Consider the following 22,176-nt stretch of genomic DNA (forward strand, 5'->3'; position numbering starts at 1 on the left):
TGTTCTCCCAAAGTTGTTTCATTATTGATGCATTCCGCGTCGGTTTTGTCTTCAGAATATCTTTATCGATTTTTCGCTTTGATCTTTGCTTCATTCATGCGCACATCAATATATTTATATTGCTCGACTATGTCTATGGGTTTACTGTTGAATTGATGCTACGTCATGATCAGTCTCTCCAGTTAAGATCATTATTCCTGATTTCACCCATAGGCGTTGTATGGCAGCACTTGGCCGGCAGCTAAAGCCACGCAGGGTACACATGTGCGTATTTCACTGCTTCAAGCAGCAAAATAAAACAGACTTGAAAGTAACGTGTCAAACTTAACAAAATAACGTCAACTTTGGAAACACGATTCCTGTTCGTGTTTTTTCCTTTTCCTGTTCGTGTTTTTCGTAACTTGTATGACAATACTATTTCTGCATTCATGTCAATTTTTTCGCCGCAGTGTGAAGTAACTTTGTATAAATAGTCCCATTTATCCACATATTGTTTATATTTTTTATTGTTCATCTTGTACTTGTGCACGCATTGCTACGTTATGCCAAAGAAACCAATAATGGACACAGACCTAGTCAAGCCGATTTTATGGCTTTTTGTTTGTGCCCCTGCTATCTGTACGTTGTATAGATACAAATAAAGTTCAAAGTTCAAGTTCAGATAGAAGCTGAAGAAAAACGCGTGAACGTAAGAAAACGTCAATAAAAATACGCTGAAACATTCACGTACATGAGTGAAACAAGATACGTGTGATCACAAAACAGATCTTTTTGGCTTGTACAATAAGGACACAAGCTAGTGGAACGTGTTGCCTATAAAGAAAATAACAGTAGAAATAAAGGTAGATGGAAAATTGCAGAGAGTGATAAACCAATTTTCTTTTAGGCGTTGCATTATTAAAAATAGCTGAAGCAAAGCGTCATAAACTGAATTGAATCAATGATACGCAACGACTTTTTCAAATAGTTTTTTATTTGTGTAAGAAGTGCACTTGTCGGAAATTTGTTAATGTATGCTGCCAAATAGTATCTGTGCGTTTTCAGGCTTTATTTGGCATAAAAACATTGTGTGCCAAAGCATTGTTTCGGTCTGAGAGATTGCGATGGGCATATACAACATGGTATTGCTCAGACCAAACATACTTCGATGATGCCGCTTTTGTCAAGAGTGAAATATAGTTAGGCCACCTTAATGCATTCATGATATCTAAATTGAAACGGTAGACATAAAGCATAAACCATAATGAATGGTGGTAAACAGAGAACGCGACGGATGAAATCTTCAATTTTATGTGTTAAAAATACTCAGCGTTGATGACTTTAACGGGTCTGTGGCAGTGATTACGATACCGAATGCTTAGGGGAAAGTAAGGAAATGCACGTAAATTTTGGACTGACATATGTGTCAATAAAATACAATATAAAAAATTCTTGGCATGCAGTTGGCACTGCCATTCACTCCCTGATCCTGTTACCATGGTGCATGACGGCTTACGACATGGACCAGCGACGTCGCCATCCAAAATTAGCGCCAATCTCCTGGTGCGGCATCATTTTGCACATGGCATGGAGGCTTGGCATAGTAACGTCACGCATCGGCGCTGTGGTACTGATGGCGGTGGCGGACGATTACTGGGCATTCGGATACTACGGTAAGTGCCCTAACAAGCCCATAGCGAGTACGTATGCACAAAAATACCGAGAACGTCGAGCTTCATGCCCCATTTGAATTTCAGCGACCATTTTTGAAGATAGCCAAAACAAAGTATATAAAATACCTAAATCAGTCACTTTCTGTACCTGCAGGCTCGAATTTGTAGGCGAACGCTCACAAGAAAAAAAATGTCCATTATCTGAACACTGTAGTATGGGGCTACAGAAGAAACTCAAGTTATCAGTATTGTTAAGAATGGCCATACGGGGTGGCAACGTGCCAACTTTCAGCCCGCTGCACGTGTTCCAAGCCCACCAGACAGGGAGCCCTTCCGAGAACTGCGGATGACCGGCAGCCACGTGGCGCGCGGTCAGCTCAGGAATGTGATACTCCGCCGCGCCACCCGAGACGGAGCACAGTTCTACGAAGCCCTCGGTCGTCGACTCCGGAGCCTTTGTGTGTATGGGCTCGAACTTGCGTGCATTAGTGTGTGTGAGCCATACTGCGGGGCGGCGGCAAGTTTACAATGCTTGGACGAACCTTCCCGACCATTCCTGCTCCGTCCACGCCGAACGGTGACGTCGAACTATGACGTCAAGCGGAGAGTTTATAAGCAGCGTTTGCCGGCTGCTAGAGTGTGCTCGTGTCGTGCTCGTTGTCGGGAGCTGAGTGCTCCTTGTCATGCTAGAAATGAACTAGTGAGCGGTGTGCTCGTAAACTGTTTGCTGTATGTTAGTTTTGCGGGCTCCATATGGGAGTCGCGCTGGACTGCCAATGTATCTTGCTTAAACTGTTAATATGTAAATAAATCCTGTTCACCGAGTTCCTGTCTACGAACTTCATCTCCTTCAAATGGTGGCAGCGGCGAGTTAGTCCGATGACTCCTACATCTGGTCGACAGCGGTAGGATCGTCCGACAAATCTGACAGTATCACTGAACCTATACGGCCTTTACTTCTGCCGTGAAGAAGCTGCACATCACCAGTCAGCGGGGACGAAACACGGAAGAAATTAATATGAAGACAGTATAGTCCAAAAATAGCCGGAAAGTGGACTTTCAAAACCTGCTACAAGAGGTCTCGTAGACAGGTGGCGACGCCGGTACATGCATTTAGGCTGCCTCAAGGAGACTGGGAGGCGGAATGTATAGAAATATCCTGAGCGGTCTGTCAATTGAAATTTTAATACATGATTAGGATAGATTAAACCCATAGCCAAAATGCCGGGTGACCAGTCCGATACAGTGACTGCGAATGGTGTACAAACTACTATTAATAATAAACGAAAACAATTACAATGCGTAAGAACTAATCGACAGCCATTTCTCCAACACGAATTGGAACATAACCGGCAAAAGAAATTCAAGTAGGAAGATGTGCTCAAATTAAGTGATAAAGGAAAGCGTAACAAGATAATGTCAAGCCCATGGTGGCAGATTGGGCAAGTTGGTATGGCATGGTCTTGTGTTTAGCACACCTCATGTTGGGTGTTATCAAAGAGAGAAGAAGACAAGCAAAAAAAAGATGACAGGATGAGCGGCAACTTCCGATTGGTTTATTGATGCAAAAGAATCAAATGATCTATTGAGCAAAAAAGCCGGCGTCTGCAGCGGCACAAGGCACCTAAATTCCTGTTGGCTACGACGCCATGCCACTTGCGTGCCTCAATGGAGCGGAGCGGGCGAAAGAGACCACATGTAGCGATGGCGAGCCAGGTGTTGCGTGCGGGGAGAGGGCATCGCCGTGGCGCCACGTCAAACTCCTTGCTCTCCGGAGCCTGTGTTACCCGCGGGTTTCCTGTGCGCGCAAGCGCTCTTGCGCTCTAATTTCACCTCGGCAATCAATATAAAAAATTATGTATAAGATGTCGCAGTTCAGCCGGAAAGTTGAAGCACTGATTGCAATAGAAAGTTAGTAGATAGCTGTACGAAGTAGCTTGATTGGCTTGATATTTCGTAGCTTGATCGGCCACGTAAACAAGTAAACATTCGCTTACTAATTAAATTAACAGTGGTAGAATGCGCAAGCGTGACTCAACGAGGACGTAGAAAGAAACGGACACACGGAGAGAGCGCTGTCTTTGTCTGTCAGCTTCTTTGTACGTCCTCGTTTCATCGTGCTTCCACATTCTATCATGGATGCAAACTAAGTAGCCCGTTAAGGTGTTTTAGATAATTTAACCAGCAGGGTGTCGCGTGCACAGGTAAACATGAACACACATCGCTAGATGACAGCGGAAACTGTCTGTGAAAACGCTGGAGTTAGAATGGCGGCAGCAGCCGCGAGCCAATCTATCTCCGTGCATGCGTTGCTTCAACGTGTACGATATGTCGAAAGCACAGCGCATACGAAGCTGCCAGCACTATGCGCACTTTGCAAAGATCGAAGATCGCTTTGAATTTGGGGCACGCAGGGGCGCGCACTTAAGGGCCGTTTATAGTCCGACGTAACGCACGCGCGCGCGCACGCTACGTCACGTCGGTGAAAACGACCCCTCTATAGTCGGGCGCACCGGCGCAGCCAACGTAACCGGCGGCTTCCGACGCGCCCCGACGGGCCCGGCGCCGATATGGCTCCTGAGCCATTTGCGCGTCGGAGTCGGCGGAACTCTCGCACCACAATGCATTGCGTGCGAAGAAAAAGGCGCCAACACAACTCCGCAGACGGCTTTTGCGGACGGCGCGCGACTTGCCGAACGTTCTGCGCATGCTCCGAAGATAGCAGCCGACGCCGCGCGCGTTGAAGTATAGAGGGGATGGCATCTCGGCTGGCGCAGCGCAACCGACGCAGCGTGACTGACCGCGGACGACGCTCGCCCGCGCGCCGATAACGTCGGACTATAAACGAGCCTTTAGCCATGTCGCAGACCGCTTTCAAGACACACGAGCGCCAGCAACGCGTCCCTGCGGCGTCCGCCAAAGGCATCTACTACAGCGTCCGCGATTCGCGTGGCTAATGCCGTAGTAGACGCCGCGGTTGGGCCCACTGCGTAGAGAGCGGGAGGCGAGGAGGGCATCGAGGCACCGTAGCAGCCGCCGGAGAAGAACGCCTCTTCTCCCTCCCTGATGCAAAACCTCGCGGGGACGGCGATGGCAGAAATCCGCCTGGAGTATCGATATAATTGATAAAAAGAATAACTTCGAAATGAAAAACATTGACGGTAGTCAGTTTCGGATCTACTACCTAACTTTTGGAAACCGATCGTCTTACCCACTGCGCTAAAACAGCGTCTCCGTGTTAGCAGGCCTGTGCACACTGCTTTACGACATCATGCTACTTGGACCGAAATTTCCATTGCCAAGCCCGGCGTGACGAAAGCAGTGGTGTCGAAATCGCCACGGCTTACGCGGGAGCGTTCCCATTAGATTCTATGTCAGTCGGGCAAGGTGGCATGGCGTCACGGATCGAAGTGCACTGGCCTTTTTCTATCTAGGAGGCCCTGGCCAAGCGTATCAACGCGCTCGCTGGCCCGCGATGAGTTCATAACCCGAAGCACCGCTCAGCGGTGTTCAGTTGAACCTGAGTGCTTTCGCATTCACAAGTCATAGAAAGTGCTCAGTTGTCCCCTATTCTTTTTCGTGACAGCTGCGAATAAATTTTGTGACACTTACCTTAAGCTGCACTAAGAACAAAACATCAAGAGAACACTTGGTTAAAAATGAAGTGTGACTTTCATTTTACGTCGAAGTGTTTTACAAGTTTTTCTTCGAAAGTGATGTGATACCGTAAGAGGGAAATTCAATTGATCGCTCGCAGTATGCACTTAGGCACACAGGAAGATTGGGATTGCCGCTGCTTGGTGTCGATGACTATGTTGTGTTTAGCCATGGGAAAATGAATATCTTATGAGGGAGACATCTGTGATTGCTTAATATCTTGCCCACTGGGCAGGTGATCAAGTAACTCCGTAAGGTGGCAAGTGACAGCACGCATAGTCCTTCAAAAAAGTGTACAATTGGCCGTGAAAGCTATGGACCACGGCATCTAGCAAAACGTTGAACTTCCGGCCTGTAAAAAGAGGCAGTAAAACAGTACATAATATTATTTTTCCCGTGTGGTACTAGATGCTAAAAATGCGAATTCCAGGCTGCGTTGTGAGCCTGACGATACATTCAGCTTCTCTTTTGTCAGATCCCGCGATCCGTAAAATTTTCTGGTCGACTTCAGAGATTGTGCACGATGGAAAAACAGTATGTTCAATTTACCCCCGTAAGCAGCGGCATATGTGCGCATTGGAATTCAACACCTAGACGGAAAAATCACCTCGAAGATAGGCCCCTAAAAAACGGTTTCATCGCTGCCCATCTTCTCGTGGCGCTTTGTCCGCAATCCGCATGTTCCAAGTGTGAATACCTGCGCTAATTGGTTCCAAGAGTCTTGTTCGAACACTTGGCCTCTGCGAAAAGTACTTTCAGCGGCATAATGTCTCCTACACTGTTATACAACAAACGCCACTCTGAACTCATGTTTTTCGAACTCCGTCGCAGACCTCCGACGCGGATGCACGGAAAATGTTCACGCCTCGAAGTGGTCAGATAGGCCACTCCTGTAACGGGGAGGAGTCAACGCGAGCACTTATGCATGCACACCATTGTTCTTGTATGTACGTACAATTGAGTTCAAAAGTCTGGAGACCACGGCATCAGCAAAAAACACTTCTTCTAGCGCAGCTGTGCAATGGGAAATTGTAATGACCCACGACGCTGGCCAAATATTCGCACGTAGGCAGTGTGGCTGAACTTCACTGTTTATGCCGCTAAGGACGAAAAATTTCGCGGTACTTCCGGACCTTTTCCTTTTGCATTCGACTGTACCTGCTATTATTTCTGATGTTCTTCGTGGATTGCGTTGGAGCATTGCTTCGAATGAACTACTCGTAGCCTGTTTGTCATGCTTGACACAGTGCAATAGCATATTTTCAAAGCAAAGAATAATAATAATAATAATAATAATAAAATAATGGTAAAAATATAATAATAGTCTGGTTCGTTCTCACTGCAGGAGCGTTCTTCATTTTTGTCAGCGCCATGTGCTGCATGGTGACGCCACAGTATTTGGGGAATATAACTTGTCACTTGCCGAATATGTCTCATACATTTTTCGAAGTCTGCATGAGGACGGACTTCTGCAGAAACACTTGTGAGTGAAATCTTGGCACTTAATGTGGAAGAAAAAAAAGTGAGTCCTAAAGTTTTATCATTTCTTCCAATCAGGTACCCACTTTGTGATGACAACGATCTTCGCCATCCTGTTCACAGAGCATGTGGTGCGAAAGGGAGACGCACCAAACATGCCGTTCTGGCAGAAGTTGACGCACGGCATCGCCATGGGTGGGGCCCTCACATTTTCCTTCTTCAACGTAGCCGACTCTTCGTCACGCCATTGGATGGTCCTCATGTACACGTACGCCGGCATGCAAAACCTCGAGGCGCTCATAGAGTTCTCTAGGGAGTGGACTATCACTGGGAAACCTTACCAGGGCATGACTGCGATAATCATCGTGGTCGTGTCATTCTTGGGAGGTGAGTACACAAACCTGTGGTCGGACGTTCCAGATAACTTTGCAGGCGAGTAGGCCTGGCAGGCGAACTTTATATCGGCGTTCTAATTTAAAGCTCAATTTTGGAGCTAGCACTGCCTTATATTGCATGAAATACAGCACCAAGATTGCATTTTACAGCTAAACTGCACATGACTCGAATCCCAGGATTTATTGGTCTCTCTCGACAGACCAGGCGATAAAAACCATTCCCCGAATTGAAGCTCGAAGTGCCTATCTCCATTGCAATTACGCATGCAAGACCACCCCGGTATTTGTTTCGATAAAGAAAAGCACAAAACAACTGTTAATACCACGTGATAGATGATTAGGCGCCTTCGAACAATGCGAAGCACGTTCGAAGGCACTTCTTGAACCTGCTTCTCGAACCTTTCCTCCTCTTTTTCTGCCTTGCACAGCAGGAGACACTAGCACAACCAAGCATTACCATCGTATAAAAATCATATTAATTTTTTAGGCGCTCTATTTTTATGAATAGTCAGGCATTGAAATTAATTAACAAACAAGCAAATTTTACAACTTCCTTCATTGAAGTATGCGTTGAGCTGACTGATGTGACTGTTCTATGCTTATGATGTTTTGTTTTGCTTTCGTCTAACTTTATGAATTATATTTTTTACACATTGCTGATGTTGAAGTCCTTTTTATCTCGGGAAATTTCAAGTTTTTTTCCTTCTGTTCTCGTTTGTCAAATATGTTAAGGGTCTGAACATTTCTTGCATGTATTTTCTAGGTCAATTTCAAGTATAGTTCACGTACCCGTGACTCATTCCCACCTTACTAAAACCTCAAATAAAGATTTTATCTCTGAGTAAGTAAAATAACTTGGAAAATTATTTCGGCTATTGATTATAGACCGTTTCATCGGGCGAGGAGGATAGGGCGCGCGGAGAGCCTTTCCTCCTCTCTGGCTTGGGCGATCCGGCGCGGCGCTGCTTGAAAGTATTGCTGTCGCGTGCTGCGGAACGATTTGGAGATGTTTTAGATCTTAATTTGTGAAATTTACGCCATGTTCGTTCATATAAGGTCGTCAGGGAAGCCTCTCGGTGCATCGGTAACTATTGTAGGCAGAAATATTTTTTGGGGGCGTAAAAATGTGACGTGCATAATCAGCCGCGGTGTACGCACATTATCAGTCGCAGTGCGTGTATGTGTTGTGAAATATTTTGCTTATATCGGTTTTAATTCAACAAAGGAAACCGGTGTCTCTGTATTAGCAGCATGAAATGGTAAATCTGCTCACTATCTGATCGCTTGGCGTAGGGAGTAAAACATAAAGCATAAGAGCGCATGCTCGTGCACGGACAACCTAAGGCAAACACGAAACATCCAAGCCGCAGGCGCTACCAAATATTTGTGATGCACCGGCATCGTTCTTGCGCATTTCAAGTCTAGTAGGCTTCAAATTACCTTATGTCTACGCTAGCCTTCCTGCATGAGGCTGATGGCGCTGCTCAACACAGCGATCACTGCGTTTGGTGAACCAGCACGATACATATGTACGCTGTGCGCTTCGGCATTGCCTTTTTGGCCTCCATACAGCCATAATATATGACATGGATAACATAAAAAGAATGCAATGCCCATTTTTGAGGACAAGATTTCTGTAATACGTGTGAGTGCGTCGTAGAGAACGGAACGAACACAACCGAAAAAAAATTCGGTTATCATCCTCTTTCTCTAAAAAGCAAGAGAAAACGGGCTAACGCCGCACAACGTTTATAAATATATAACCGCTGATGCTGTATGCTTGGACCATGCGCTATACAGAACAAAGATATCTGTAATCCAGCACCTGCTACTGCTTAGGACGCTCGCGCAGTTCGTAAACGGTCGCTTTGCTGGACAAGCTTAAATCAGATTGTAAGGTGTGCTGCTATTACTAGCCAAAACTATTTTACTCATGGGTGTAAACCTCATCCATCCAACCAAGTAGTCACGCAATGTAACCTGCAGTGAACAGTTTGAACGCTTGTCAAACAGCACAGATCCTATCGTAGCAGAACAGTACCCATGCTGTTACGATCGTCGCGTATGTTTCATGGCTCCTAAACCGCATCTTAGAAATAGAGGGTAATACTGCAATAAGGTCACATTAGTGAATAGAACATTCAGAAATACATAACTACTCTCGGAAGCTGATTGTATACGCAGAAATATGCGCGCACACATCGGGCTGCGTATTCCGTTCACCTCAACGCCAGCAGAAATTCCGGCCATGACGCCTTTAACCACTTCAGCACGTCTCATAGAACCGTTTACCACGTAGAAGACGCACGTCATACCAAACAGACCGCACGACCGCGAAAACAAGCGCCAGAACCTACCGCCGAGCGTATACATGCCATGCAAAAGACCGCTTTCACCCAAGCCAGTATGGCGCTGCTCATAGGCGGCGCCACTGCGTTCACAATATGGCGGCGCCTACGAAAAAACGGTCTATAGAGTGGAGCGCGTGGCTTTTGCACAGTTTGCATCATCTATATTCTCACCCAGACGACGGTCACTAGCGCGGGGGCTGTGACCATCCAAAGGGCTCTTTGAATCACATTCGTTCAATGATCTGGCCATATGATTAAGACACGCCTGGTGTACAGCTTCAGGGCACAACAACTCGCAGCTCACCTTTATCCCCGCCGGGTTAAGTACGCACCTCCCCTCTAGCCCAGCCGTGCGTTACCGCGCAGTAATTTAGAGGATAACATAAACGTGATGAGCCACCTAGCCGTTTGAACGAGTATTCTCATTATCTCCATCCATCCATTGACCAACCAGCTTCGCTGTTCGCTTTTCATTAAATACTAATCGTTCATTGAAGCGATTGTTTCAGTTAGGAACTTTAGAACTGAGCAGCGAGACGTCGCTGTACACAGGGGCCTGTACCTTACTTCTTGTTGTATCACTATTGCGGACGTGGAATGATCACGCAAGGTGTGGATGGTGAAGCTCTGGTCAGAAAGGCTACGCTGATAACCTTCCCTACTCAGAGTAACTGTATGGCTGACGCATGCAGATTCAGACAATAATATTTCGCAGAATATGTGTAATTAAGTATATCAACGTACATATGCCCCAGTACCAAGCATTGTGAACTTTTTGCAATGCATGGAGATTCCAAGCAGGATAGGGATCTGCCCTTCTGAAAGGGTAAGCATTTCCGAGGCCCCCTATCTCTAGACACATTAGTGGTCTGAAACATGTGGCAAGCTTCATGCCTCGTGCGATAGACCTCCCTTTTTTGACATCAATCTCATATAAGTCAGTGGGCATGAGGAGACTGGTGAGCAGTGGCGTAGCAACAGGGGGGGGCCGGGGGCCGTGGGCCCCGGGTGCAAGGGGCCAGTGAGGGGGGGGGTGGGGTGTCATGCATCTGAAGACACCCCTCTTCCCGCCGGCTACACCCGGGGAGGGGGGCGGCAGAAGACTTATGGGCCCCGGGCGCCAGACAACCTAGCTGCGCCACTGCTGGTGAGTGTTGACAGTCTGAGTGCCGTTAATAATTTTGACCTTAACTTTATATGTGAGGTTCATTAACGATGAATGCCCGATGGTGACCAGCTTCGTAGTCAAAGTCTTCTGCAGCCGCGTAGGCGTATATGTGGCATCCTTCAAAGGGTTTGAGTACGCTGTATCTATTACACTTTCTGCTGTTGTGAAATTTTACATGCTTTGAAATATATCTGAATTTCTCTATAGTTTACCTGTGCAGCTACACATCCAAACACAGCATGTTCTTTCTTCAGCCGCAACCTCCTACGGATGAGACGTTTTCATGAAATGCTTCCTTTTCCGCCGTATCATCGCTTTTAACATGCTATATCGGAGACGACCGTACAAGTTTACAGTATTAAGAACAACGACTCAGTATATAGCTACACTTGACATTAGGAACCAACCTCGAATTCACGAAACAAGTTCGAGCAGAACGTCCAACATCAACTTCATGGGATATTGGTCAGGTCGAGCTCTGTGAAGCTTTTTGCCCATCTTCACTTCTGATTTGATAATCAGGATGCTTAGACAAATCTAGAGTGATTGTGACAATCGTGACGATCGTCGAGCGGCAAGCTTGTTGACGAGACATGTTGTAACGTTCAAGGGAAATACAAAACTCTTCCGTCACCTCGGCGTTGTGGAGAGGAGGGCAAGTGTGCTCTTCGTAAGAGCGCCGATGGAGTGAAGACCAATGGAGAGGGTGTTGGAGCTTCTCCTGTTGGTCGGAGGAGGAGGATGTGCGAGTAGGTTTGACAGTCCATTAGTAGAAGTGTAGGAATATCCGAAACTCTCGAATAAATCACAGGATATTGTGCTGTTTGGTTTAGCCTTTCAATCGAATAGTCGCTATTCGTGAATAAGAATCTCTTTCAAATGATTCAGAATCAACTCCGCTCCATCAATCATGAAATAAAAATTATTCCCCACTGGATTCGGTTCACTTCTGCCACTATTCGATTCATTCGGTCTCTGAAAATTTGTAGGACGCTTAGCCTTTAAGCTTAGCCTTTAAGAGTAGCACGCGATAGCATTCAAGGGTCTCTGACTGCTTCTCGCGCTTCCCGGCAACTGCAGGATATGCAACCGCAATCTCTGCTGGGAAGCGCTGGCGGCGAACGCCATGCACGAAGGCGAGCTTTCTCTTTTTTATTCTTTCTCTTACATCACGCCTCACATGGACTCCGCCGCCGCTGCCTTGGATGGATGGATGGATGGATGGATGTTCTGAGCGTCCCCTTTGGAACGGGGCGGTGGCTTGCGCCACCAAGCTCTTGCTACTATGCTGCTTAATATCCTACCTAGGTTAACCAATGAAAAAAACAAAAAAACCCCACTATGAACTACCACGTCCAAATTTTCTGATACCCTATTGCGAACTGTGCTTTTGTACGTCCCCGTCTTTTGTCGTTTCCCTACTTTTCTTCCACCAATCCTCCAATCGCCTCTTACTGATGTCTATTGCGGACCTGTTTGCTTTACCACTGCTCCCACTGAACCCAAGGGCTTCAAGGAGGCCAGTGCCTAAATCGACCGCTGGATAGACGTCTTCAAATTCTAATAAAATATGCTCCGTCGTTTCCCTAGCTTTACCGCAGCAAGCACATGCTTCTTCTTCCTTCTTATATCTCGCTTTATAGGTGCGTGTTCTAAGGCATCCCGATCTCGCTTCGAAAAGTAATGAGCTTCCCTTTGAGTTATCATAAATGGTTTCTTTCCCAATTTCGTTTTTTCCCCTTAAGTAGTTACTCATGGCAGGTTTCTTTTCCATTGCCGCCACCCATGAGATTAATTCAGCCTCTCTGACTTTCCGCTTGACCTTTGTTGCTGTGTTGCCCACCCCACAGGCCACATACTTGCTGGTAAGCTTCCTAGTTCTTTTCCTCCACTGTGAATCAATGTTTTGCCTGTACAGACACCTGAACACTCTCCCAGCCCATTCACTTTCCTCCATATTCCTCAGCCGTTCTTCATACTCAATTGTACTGCGAGCTTCCCTCACTTCAAAACTAGTCCAGCCCATATCCCCTTGCACAGCTTCATTTGTAGTCTTCCCGTGCGCGCCCAATGCGAGGCGACCCACTGACCTTTGGTTCCCGTCGAGTCCTGATTGCACCCCTGATTTAAAGCAAACAACCGCATTTCCAAAAGTAAGTCCTGGAACCATTACCCCTTTCCACCTACCTCGGATGACCTCGTACCTATTGTATCCCCATAGCGTTCTGTGCTTCATTATGGCTGCATTTCTCTTCCCCTTGACTGTTATGGTTTTTTCCTGTGTTTCCATATATCCGTTGCCTTCGTTTATCCATATACCAAGGCATTTATATTATGTTACCCGAGGCATTTCTTGGCCCTGTATCGCCACTGTCTGTTCACTGTTTTCATTGAATACAATAACACCTGATTTTCTAACACTAAATTTCAAACCTAAATTGTTGCCTTCCTGTCCACAGATATTAGCCAGACGTTGCAAATCACTTTGCTTGTTTGCGAGCAACACAATGTCGTCCGCATAAAATAAACCTGGGAGTTGCTGCTCTATTACTGTACGTGCCTGTTTGTATGAGAGATTAAACCCGATATTACTTCCTTCTAGCGCCCTCTCCATCCTCACCATGTACAACATAAACAGCAGCGGGGATAAAGGGCACCCCTGCCTCAGTCCCTTGTTGATATGAACTTTCTCCGCGCTCCTCATCCCTTCCCATTCAACGCAAACAGTATTTTCTAGGTAAATCTCTCTCAAAAGCTGTATACAATCGTTACCTAAGCCTTCCCCTTCCAGAATATCCCACAAAATGCTGCGGTCTACGTTGTCGTATGCTCCTGTAATGTCCAAAAAGGCCACATACAACGGTCTGCTTTCTGCTTTTGACATTTCAATACACTGTGTAAGAACAAACAAGTTATCATCCAAACGCCTACCTATTCTAAAGGCATTCTGAAGCTCTCCCAAAATGCCATTATTTTCTGCCCATGCTTGAAGCTTTAATTTGATTGCCTGCATTGCTAGCCTGTATATTACCGATGTAATGGCCAACGGTCTATATGAGTGAATTCTGTCTTTCTCCCCCTTACCTTTATAAATTAAATTCATTCTACTTTGTCGCCAACTGTCTGGTATTCGTCTATCTTTTAAAGTTTTTTCAACTGCTTTCACGAGAGCTTCCTTACTTTTTGGTCCCAGTTCATTTATCATCCTAACGGGAACCTTGTCTAGCCCTGTGGCTGTGCGCTTAGGAATTTTCTCTTCCGCTTTCTTCCAGTTTAAATTTGTAAGCACTAGGTCCTTTCCCCTTTGGGTCTCTTTCATGCTCTTTTTTTCTTCAAATACAACCTTGTCCTTGCCTTGGAAAGATTCGGCTGTTACTTTTTGGATGTAATTTATTTCTGCTTCTCCTTCCAGTCTGTTTTCATCTTCGTCTAGGATATGTTGTTATATTGTTGTTGCCTTCCTGCCTAATAATTTTATGTGATTCCAAAATATTCTAGGTGCGGCCTTCTTTTTCTCACGTATTTCTGACAACCAACGTTCACTTTCACCTTTTAATTTTGCTTGCACCAGTATTTGAACCATAGACTTTTTCTCCCGGTATATTTCCCATTTACTGGTTACTTCATCCTGTGGCAACTGCGCCTTCTTTGCCTGCCTTTGCTCTCGAGATGCTTTCTGTCGTTCGGCGATGGCTTCTCGTATCTCCTTGTTCCACCAGCTTTTCGGTTTCTTTTTTCCTTTCTAATGAACATGTTGTTTCTCTTTCCGTATTTCTGTCGTTACTACACTTAGAAGCTCACCATATTCCCACCCCTTACTTGGCGACTTGCCAATTTCTTCCTCCACTCTAGTGACTATATTTGCTATTTGTTCAGCGTTCAAATTTGGACTGGCCATTTTGCTTTCGTTGCTCTCTTTCCCAACTACATATCCCATTCTCAAAATGATGCGTTTATGGTCACTCCCTATGCTGCTAAACCCTTCCTCATCGATGACCATTTCTCTCAACTTATCATGAATTCCTTCTGTCATCAGACAGTAATCAATGGTCGATTGCCGGTTTCCCACTTCCCACGTGATCTGTCCTTCACACTTAGGCCCTGTATTCACGATCACGAGGTTATGTTGCTCGCAAAGGTCTAGCATTGACTTCCCGTTATTGTCGGTATAGCCATCTAAATCCTGTATGTGGGCATTCATGTCACCTAATACGACTATCTCAGCACCATTCCCGAAACCCCTAATATCAGCGCTTATGCATTCCACTAACTCTTTATTCTTCTCTGTGCAATTTATTCCGGTCCACAAATACGTAACTCTAAGCCAAGTTTCTTTCCCACTCATTGTACCTGATAACCAAAGATGCTCTTGACATTGTGAATTTACTCTTTTCCATTTGGCTCCCTGATGGATGAGCATTCCGACTCCCCCTCCCTTTCTTTCCGACTTAGTTCTGTTGCACCCTTCCCATACATAATTCTCAACAACTGGCGGCTCTTCTGAGTCTCTAAGGTGCGTTTCTGTAACCGCATACACCCCTATTTGTTCTCTATGTAACTGCTCCTCAATCTCTGCCCACTTTTCCTTTCTTCTGCCGCCCTGCATGTTTATGTAGCCTATTGCATGGCGAGCTCTTGTTCTTGCTTTCCTCCTTTTTCTGTTATGGATGCACGGAAGCGAGCGCCATCTGGTGGCGCTGCAAGTAACCGAGCGTCCCGCGCTACGTTTTGATTGGTAGAAATACGGCTCGCGCAAAGCTGTGATTGGTACTTTTTTTTTTTTGCTCACGGTTAACGCAGTGTCAAAGCCGTATTTTCTGCGCAGCGGGGCTCTTAAAGCTTCCCCTTTAAAAATACTCCTGCAAAACTATGGCGACCTGTCTTCGCGGCCTGTGGCAGAACCCGCGAGGCCAGTTTTTGTGTCAACTTTTTGTGTAGGTGTGTCGGCGATACATCTATCGTATTATATTCCGCAGAAATGTGCTTTAGCCAATGTATGTTATCATGACCATGTTGTTCTGTCACACCTTGGCTATCTGCGCATGAGCGGAAGTTGTGTTTTCTTCTATACGTTTTTCTTTCAGGCTGTCATTAAACAGGTGGTAGTTTGGCGCTTCAATGTCTTCCTGTCTTCTGTCCCTTTTCAAGAAGTGTATTTTGCGCCACAAAGTATACCTAAGAAATGTAAGCGCCAACTTGCCCAAGAAGAAGTCCTTTTGGACGCCAACTAACTTTCCTAAGTGCGTCCTGCACTCACCCGCACGTCTACCCTTGCCTATGACGGGGGAATTCCAATTTTAACACAACATTGCCTGCATTATGCAAGAAGCCTATAATCACGTATGGAAGGGAAATGACTAAAATGTTATAAGGAGGACTCTATGATTATGAACTACGGGGACGCTGTCATTAGTCCATGAAATGGCAAGAACCTATACTCAGATAGAGTGGGAACTGTTTCAAAGGTTTCTCTATTACCGCTAAAAAAAGAAAGCGATTGTGTTTTAAATTCAGAAGCGGTACTTATACTATAATGACCTAACTGTAACTGGCCGTGGTGAGCAGGCAACTGAAATATCCCGTTGGCTCACTCCCGCCAGTAGACAAATTCATACGTTCTGCGACACAAATTTTTTCTCGTCGCAAGCAACCTATGACGTTCATTATCAATAAGACATTAGGTGCCGTGAATGTAGGAATACCTCTCAGTATATTTATTTTCTTCCTTTTTGCGTTTTGTTTTATGGTTTGATGTTCCGCCTCAAATATCGGAAAATATGCGCTTGATATAAATGTCGAAAGAACAGTATTTGTATGGATAGAGCGTAGGGTCTGGGAGCGATGTGCTTGCACATAGCCACCCTGAAGGCGCTGAAGTTTGGTTTCCTGCAGTATCGATGAATCCGTATTTATTACGACGCTTCTTTCCACGGTGGCAGGGCTGATCGCCATGGGCTTGTACAACCGGCGGTACAATCCGGTCTGCACAGTATTCCTGTTCCCCTACAGAGTTTCCCAGAAGGAAGTAGCAGCACCATCGCAGGTAAGCCAGCCTGTACTTAAGTGTTCAATCCCCTTTCACAGTATGGAAGGCAGTCTTGGTTACCTAGCAAGAATGTCGCTAAATTTAATGAGTTTTAGTCACCTTAACAACCTTCTACTATTTAAGTCTTGGTGACTTTTTATCGACGCGTCTAGCCAACGAACTACCTTCGAAAATTTTCCTCAGGGGACATTGGCTATGTTTATTGCGTAGAGACCACCATATTCTCGGAGAAATAAGCACCCACCATAAATTTCTGCGTCTAAACACACAGTCATTAGCGAGCCGTCTGGGTGCATCAAAACTGCTGTTTTAGGCAAAGCAAAGTAATGAAAGTCGAAACCGTGTTAGAAAATCCGAGGTCCCTTTTTGTTTTCACAACCCGACTGCTGAATCTCCACCGCGAGATGTAATTGAAAGGTTTAGTCTGAAATAGAATAATGAAGAGGAACATCTAAAAGAAATGAAACGTAAAACAGACAAGGTTCCCCTGTCAAGTGGTCATTATCAATTTCTGAGTTTTCTCTGAACATGGATTGTTTTCGGCAGCCACCCTTCGACTCTGACAAAAAAGGAAGGAACCATAAGCTGCCAGCAAGAAGTAATCGCGACATATATTTACTTTCTAGCAAAAAAAGTTGACATCGAAAACCTTCTTGTGAACTCTAAATTATAAGACGTTCTGCACTTTAGTCACAAAACCAGATTCAAGTCGTAAATCGTTTGTTTAGCGCAGAAAAATGTACGCTTCAACTTTCGTACCTACTGCGTACTGCACTTGATCTTATCTGTTTCAATGGATGCATACTTTAGGCCTTATATGCATCTGCTTAGTTTTCTTTAGTTTGAAATATTATTTGCTTGTGTAAGATAACGTTGTATGGTGCTTTTATATCTACCTCTCAATTAAATGTTTACCTTCCTCAAAAATTGCAACACCCGCGCTACTATTAAAAAGGTGCGCTAAATTACTAATAATCTGACTTTTTGACATTTGCATTTTGCAAAATTTAGGAGGAAGCTTTAGTTCGGGAACTAAATCAAGTTCCTCGGCAATGATTACACCGAATTTCATGAGATTTGTAACACATAAAAGAGAAAGTTATAATCCAGTCACACCAACACGGGTATTTTTAATTGTGGCAGATTTTAATAAACATTGTTGAATATAGCTAAACTTCGAGAAATGAAGCTATCAAGTTTGCAACTCTGCAACGAAAAAGGTCTAAAAGTTCTGCAAAACATTTCAAGCAGAGCATTCAAACGGACAAAAGTTGTATAATATACAGCCCTGTGAAATATATATTGCTAATTCATCAGTATGAACAAGATTAGAACAAAGTGAAAGCCGGAAAAGGGGCGATGGGCTCTGGCTTCTGCCTTGTTCTCTTTTTGCTCGTCGCCTTAAATTGCTATGTGCCGCCTTTTCCATGCTTTCTCTAATTTGTCAGTATGTTATTTGTAATCCCACGTAAATATTTTAACGAATCTACATAAACTCCAACTTACTATAACAAATTTATCTGCCTTGTATGCTATAACGAATGCAGGTTACAGATTTTTGTGCAGAGTCACAGATTTGTAAAATTACTGCTTTTATTTTTTTCACACTTACCAATTTCAGGCAATTATTGTCAAAAAATTCAAGCCCCAAATCAAGATTACGCTTCTTACAGTCACTAAAGTAAACTTTCTCTCTCAAATGCAACATACTTCAATTAAATCAGTTGAGGGGTTAGTTATTATTATTATCTACCTGAAAGACATTGGAATTCACCATGCGAGTACTGTCGGCATTTTCAGGCAATTCATATGAACGCAGCATGCATTTCTATGCAGTTTGAAAAGAAAACTATCTGTAATGAAGAAAACCATAGCTCCTTGTATATCGCCAAGGGTATAACGGTACCAAGAATAGCTGTTTATGAGCCTCCTGTTAGGCGTGTTGGTACGTGGTGATCGTGCATTGCACATGGTACGACGTGGTCCATAGTACACCGCACATGCTCCTTTGTCACTGTGCTCCTTATGGGTTTTATCAGTTTTCTTCCTCTTTGCTGACACTTCACTGCTTGAATAAACGTTACCTGCCCCTGAGCCATTCTTCTGCTGAACTTGGAGGACACTGTTGTTTGGCCACTATGGGGATATACTTATTATAGCCAACTAAACCTTGGCCGTTTGCCCTTTTCTTCTACTGTACCCAAACGCAATGTAGCAATCTCACTTTACAATGTGCATATCTCATGTCATCAACCAAGCAAAGCTGCCTTCGTATGCTGCACGTTATCTCACTTACCGCACAGGCGACACTTGAGGCGTAAGAAACAAACGGGGCTAAATACGCAAGATATGTGGTATTGCAGCCTGAAACATAGCACGTCGCAGCAGTGAGCTGCCTGCAACTATTGCTTTCCTTTCGATGCTGCTCGCCGCATTACCGCCTGGAAGAAAGATCACGCCCTCCTCGATTATTTCCAACAGAAAAAGAATAATCATCTCATTACGACCATAAAACTAAATAAAAAAACTTTTATTTGTATCGATCACATCTGTAAGCGTATAGTGAGGTATGTGTCAGAAAGCTATTGTTTCTTTGATAAGCATGTCTTTGTCCTCGACAAATTGTGCTGCAAAAAACTTGTCAATACGCCATTTTTTGGTGTGACCTCAGTAAATAAATGAACGGCACGTCCATTCTTCGCATTTCGCAGCGAAATGGACACATAAAATGGAGAGAGAGAGAGAGAAAGGACAGGAAAGGCAGGGAGGACAACCAGACGAGCATCCGGTTTGCTACCCTACAACGGGGGTGGTGGAAAGGGGAATAGAAAGAGGAAACAATCAAAATAAAATGGAGATGTGTAGAATAACCCACACAGGGCGAATATACTTACTTTGCATTCCTTGTGGATGTAATCTGGTTTCCTTATACGTGAGCGAAATTAACAGCAAATGTCGCATTGGACAAGGCACGCAACAACACTGTTGGCTGGGTATGTACTAAAACAGATACCGCAGATTTGTGCACTGTTTTTAGAACATTGATATGGGACAGATATGATACGTATTAGTTTAGTGGTTACGTAGAGTTCATCCAACGTCACCGAGGCTTTTGCCAGATTAGCCTGTAGATATTGTTCTATTTCACAGCGGTGTGTAATACATTGAACTTGCTCGCCTTAAATTTCTGAATAGGTGCAGCTTGTTGAGATATCATATTGTCAGAATGTAAGTTTGGATTTCTGATTAGTTATGTAGCTGCAAGCGTGATGCATCGCATTGTTCTATTTAAGTTTTGCTACTATCTACAATTTGTAAACAAATATATGGTCTAAATCCACATTTCCTTCGCTACACTTCGTACACTTTGTACATTTAAACTTTTGGATTTTAAATGCAACATACCTTATCAGATCCGACGCATTGTATGCACGCCTATGAATATTATTTTATTGTTCCCATGCATTTAGTGAAGAGCTTCTATAATAAGCATCCTCTTAAACGTTACTGGCATTTAGCCAGTGAGGCAAAGGTGCCACCATTATTTACCACTTGCCCAAGTATGTTCCAAACTCAGAATCTGCTCAGAGCTGTATCATGAATACACTATCATCAACTTAAAAAAATGCCATCAACACATCCCTTGTCATGTATTGGGCATGGTAGAGTGCAATGGTTGTTTCTTGGTGCAATTGTGCACGTGCACAGCGACGCACTCGAAAGGGTGCAAAATGGCGCACGTTATACCAAGGACTGCGCGCGGAAGCGAAGTACTGCATTTGACAAAAAAAAATATTCTCTTTACTGCAGGGCGAAAACCTCCTCGAAAGCGTTGATATCGCAAACCACAAGTATCATAGCTTAAGCGAGGAAAGCACCCAGGTCAGTCCAAGGCTCTGTCAAGAAGACGTTCCAGACGGCGGCAACACAAAATCGAGAACGTCCACTAGAGTCATGTGTGTTGTATAATGAAGTAGCCTATAATATAATTTTTATTTGTGAATTTGTGCTCGTGTGTTTGTGTATTTGTTGCTTGCACGCATTGCACATTAATTTTTCAGGCTTACCAGAGGGACTTGCTCTCACAAGACATTAGATTTGACAATTAGTATATAAGCGAAAATATGTGTGCGGTTTGGGGCAATCGTATTCCACACATTTATAGTTGACGCACACGTGGTGTATGTATTCAGGAGCTTGTATACCTCTGCAAAGGCTACTTTTATATTCTAAAGAGAAGCATTCACCACTGGTAAAACTTTCAATAAATCATGAATCAGGAACGTCTAGGTCTTTTAACTCAACGCCTGTATAAAATCTAGAAGGAATGGTGGACTTAAATCTTCGATCTCGTTCCAGTAGGCACTTAATAAAGTATTCGGGAAACTCATATTAGTAGCACACACCAACGACATGCCGCATCAGATATTTTACCGGCTCGTGATAAAAACAGGAAGTAAAAGCGTAGCGTTCGTGGCTAGGCTAGCTCGAAGTATTGCCCCAGATACCACTGACGTCGCAGAAGGTGGTAGTATCTGGATAAGACAGTACATACTTGATTATTGCCTAGAACGATTTCAACACAACCAAAAATAAGGGGTCGAAAATTACACTTCGTAACCTTTCTATGGAGTCTGCGCTGAAAAGTATCTTGCTCGTGAGTAGAGCACAGGCGTTAAGGCGCTGCGTGCAGTATTATGTCCCTATACGTGTACATAGTTACCTTCTGTCATGTTTGCTTCTCTCAATGGTATGAAAGATTTTCCTGAACCTTCCTCGACCTTACGAGATTACTCGGAAATAATTCACGACTCTCAACGATCTGCTCTGAGTGGTTAGTCTCAGCCGATTAAATGACATAATTTTCTCGAAAAGCGAAGTCCCAGGGACCTCGTCCGAAAAGTGGTAGCAGCACAAGGTCACCAAACGCTAAAGCGTGTCGTCAAAGCAAGTGGACTAGACGAGCACTTGTGACTGTACACACGAGTGAACATTCCATTGCCGATGGGCGCACACTAACTACCCCCCTCCCCCCGCTTGCTTCCTTCCTAATTCCTCTCCCCGTTTCCCATTCCCCACAATTAGGGCAGCCGAGTATTATTGATCTCCCGACGTTTCCCCCTATTGCGCTCTCCTAAGTCTCGCTGTCGGTCTCTTTACATATATATTTATACATATTTCTTTAGAAAAAGGCGGTCCACGGGCGGAAACTGTTCGGTAAATCAACCAACCATAATCGCGAAGTTCTGCATCTTATCTTTTTAAATACGCTCGGCCCATTGAAAAATCAAGTTACTTTCTCTCTCTCTCTCTCTCTCTATATATATATATATATATACATATATATATATTATGCGTGTGTGTGTGTGCTTGCCAAGTTGCTCCCGCGCACATCTCTTTTGATTGCCTATAACACATAAAGGTAGCA

The 22,176-nt window shown here is 44.5% G+C and overlaps 1 protein-coding gene across 1 annotated transcript in view; it reads left to right on the forward strand.

The window, feature by feature from the left end:
- Window positions 1-20,751, forward strand: part of LOC126528623 (XK-related protein 6-like) — a 28,963-nt gene extending 8,212 nt beyond the window's left edge. Inside the window, exons 4-7 of the mRNA XM_050176466.3 lie at window positions 1,443-1,652; window positions 6,867-7,175; window positions 16,642-16,745; window positions 20,559-20,751. Coding sequence (XP_050032423.2) covers window positions 1,443-1,652; window positions 6,867-7,175; window positions 16,642-16,745; window positions 20,559-20,717 — 782 coding nt within the window. The 3' untranslated portion in view covers window positions 20,718-20,751. The remainder of the gene's footprint in view (window positions 1-1,442; window positions 1,653-6,866; window positions 7,176-16,641; window positions 16,746-20,558) is intronic.
- The last annotated feature ends 1,425 nt before the right edge of the window (window positions 20,752-22,176 follow it).

Source organism: Dermacentor andersoni, chromosome 9 (assembly GCF_023375885.2).
Source record: "Dermacentor andersoni chromosome 9, qqDerAnde1_hic_scaffold, whole genome shotgun sequence".
NCBI classification, from domain to species: Eukaryota; Metazoa; Arthropoda; class Arachnida; order Ixodida; family Ixodidae; genus Dermacentor; species Dermacentor andersoni.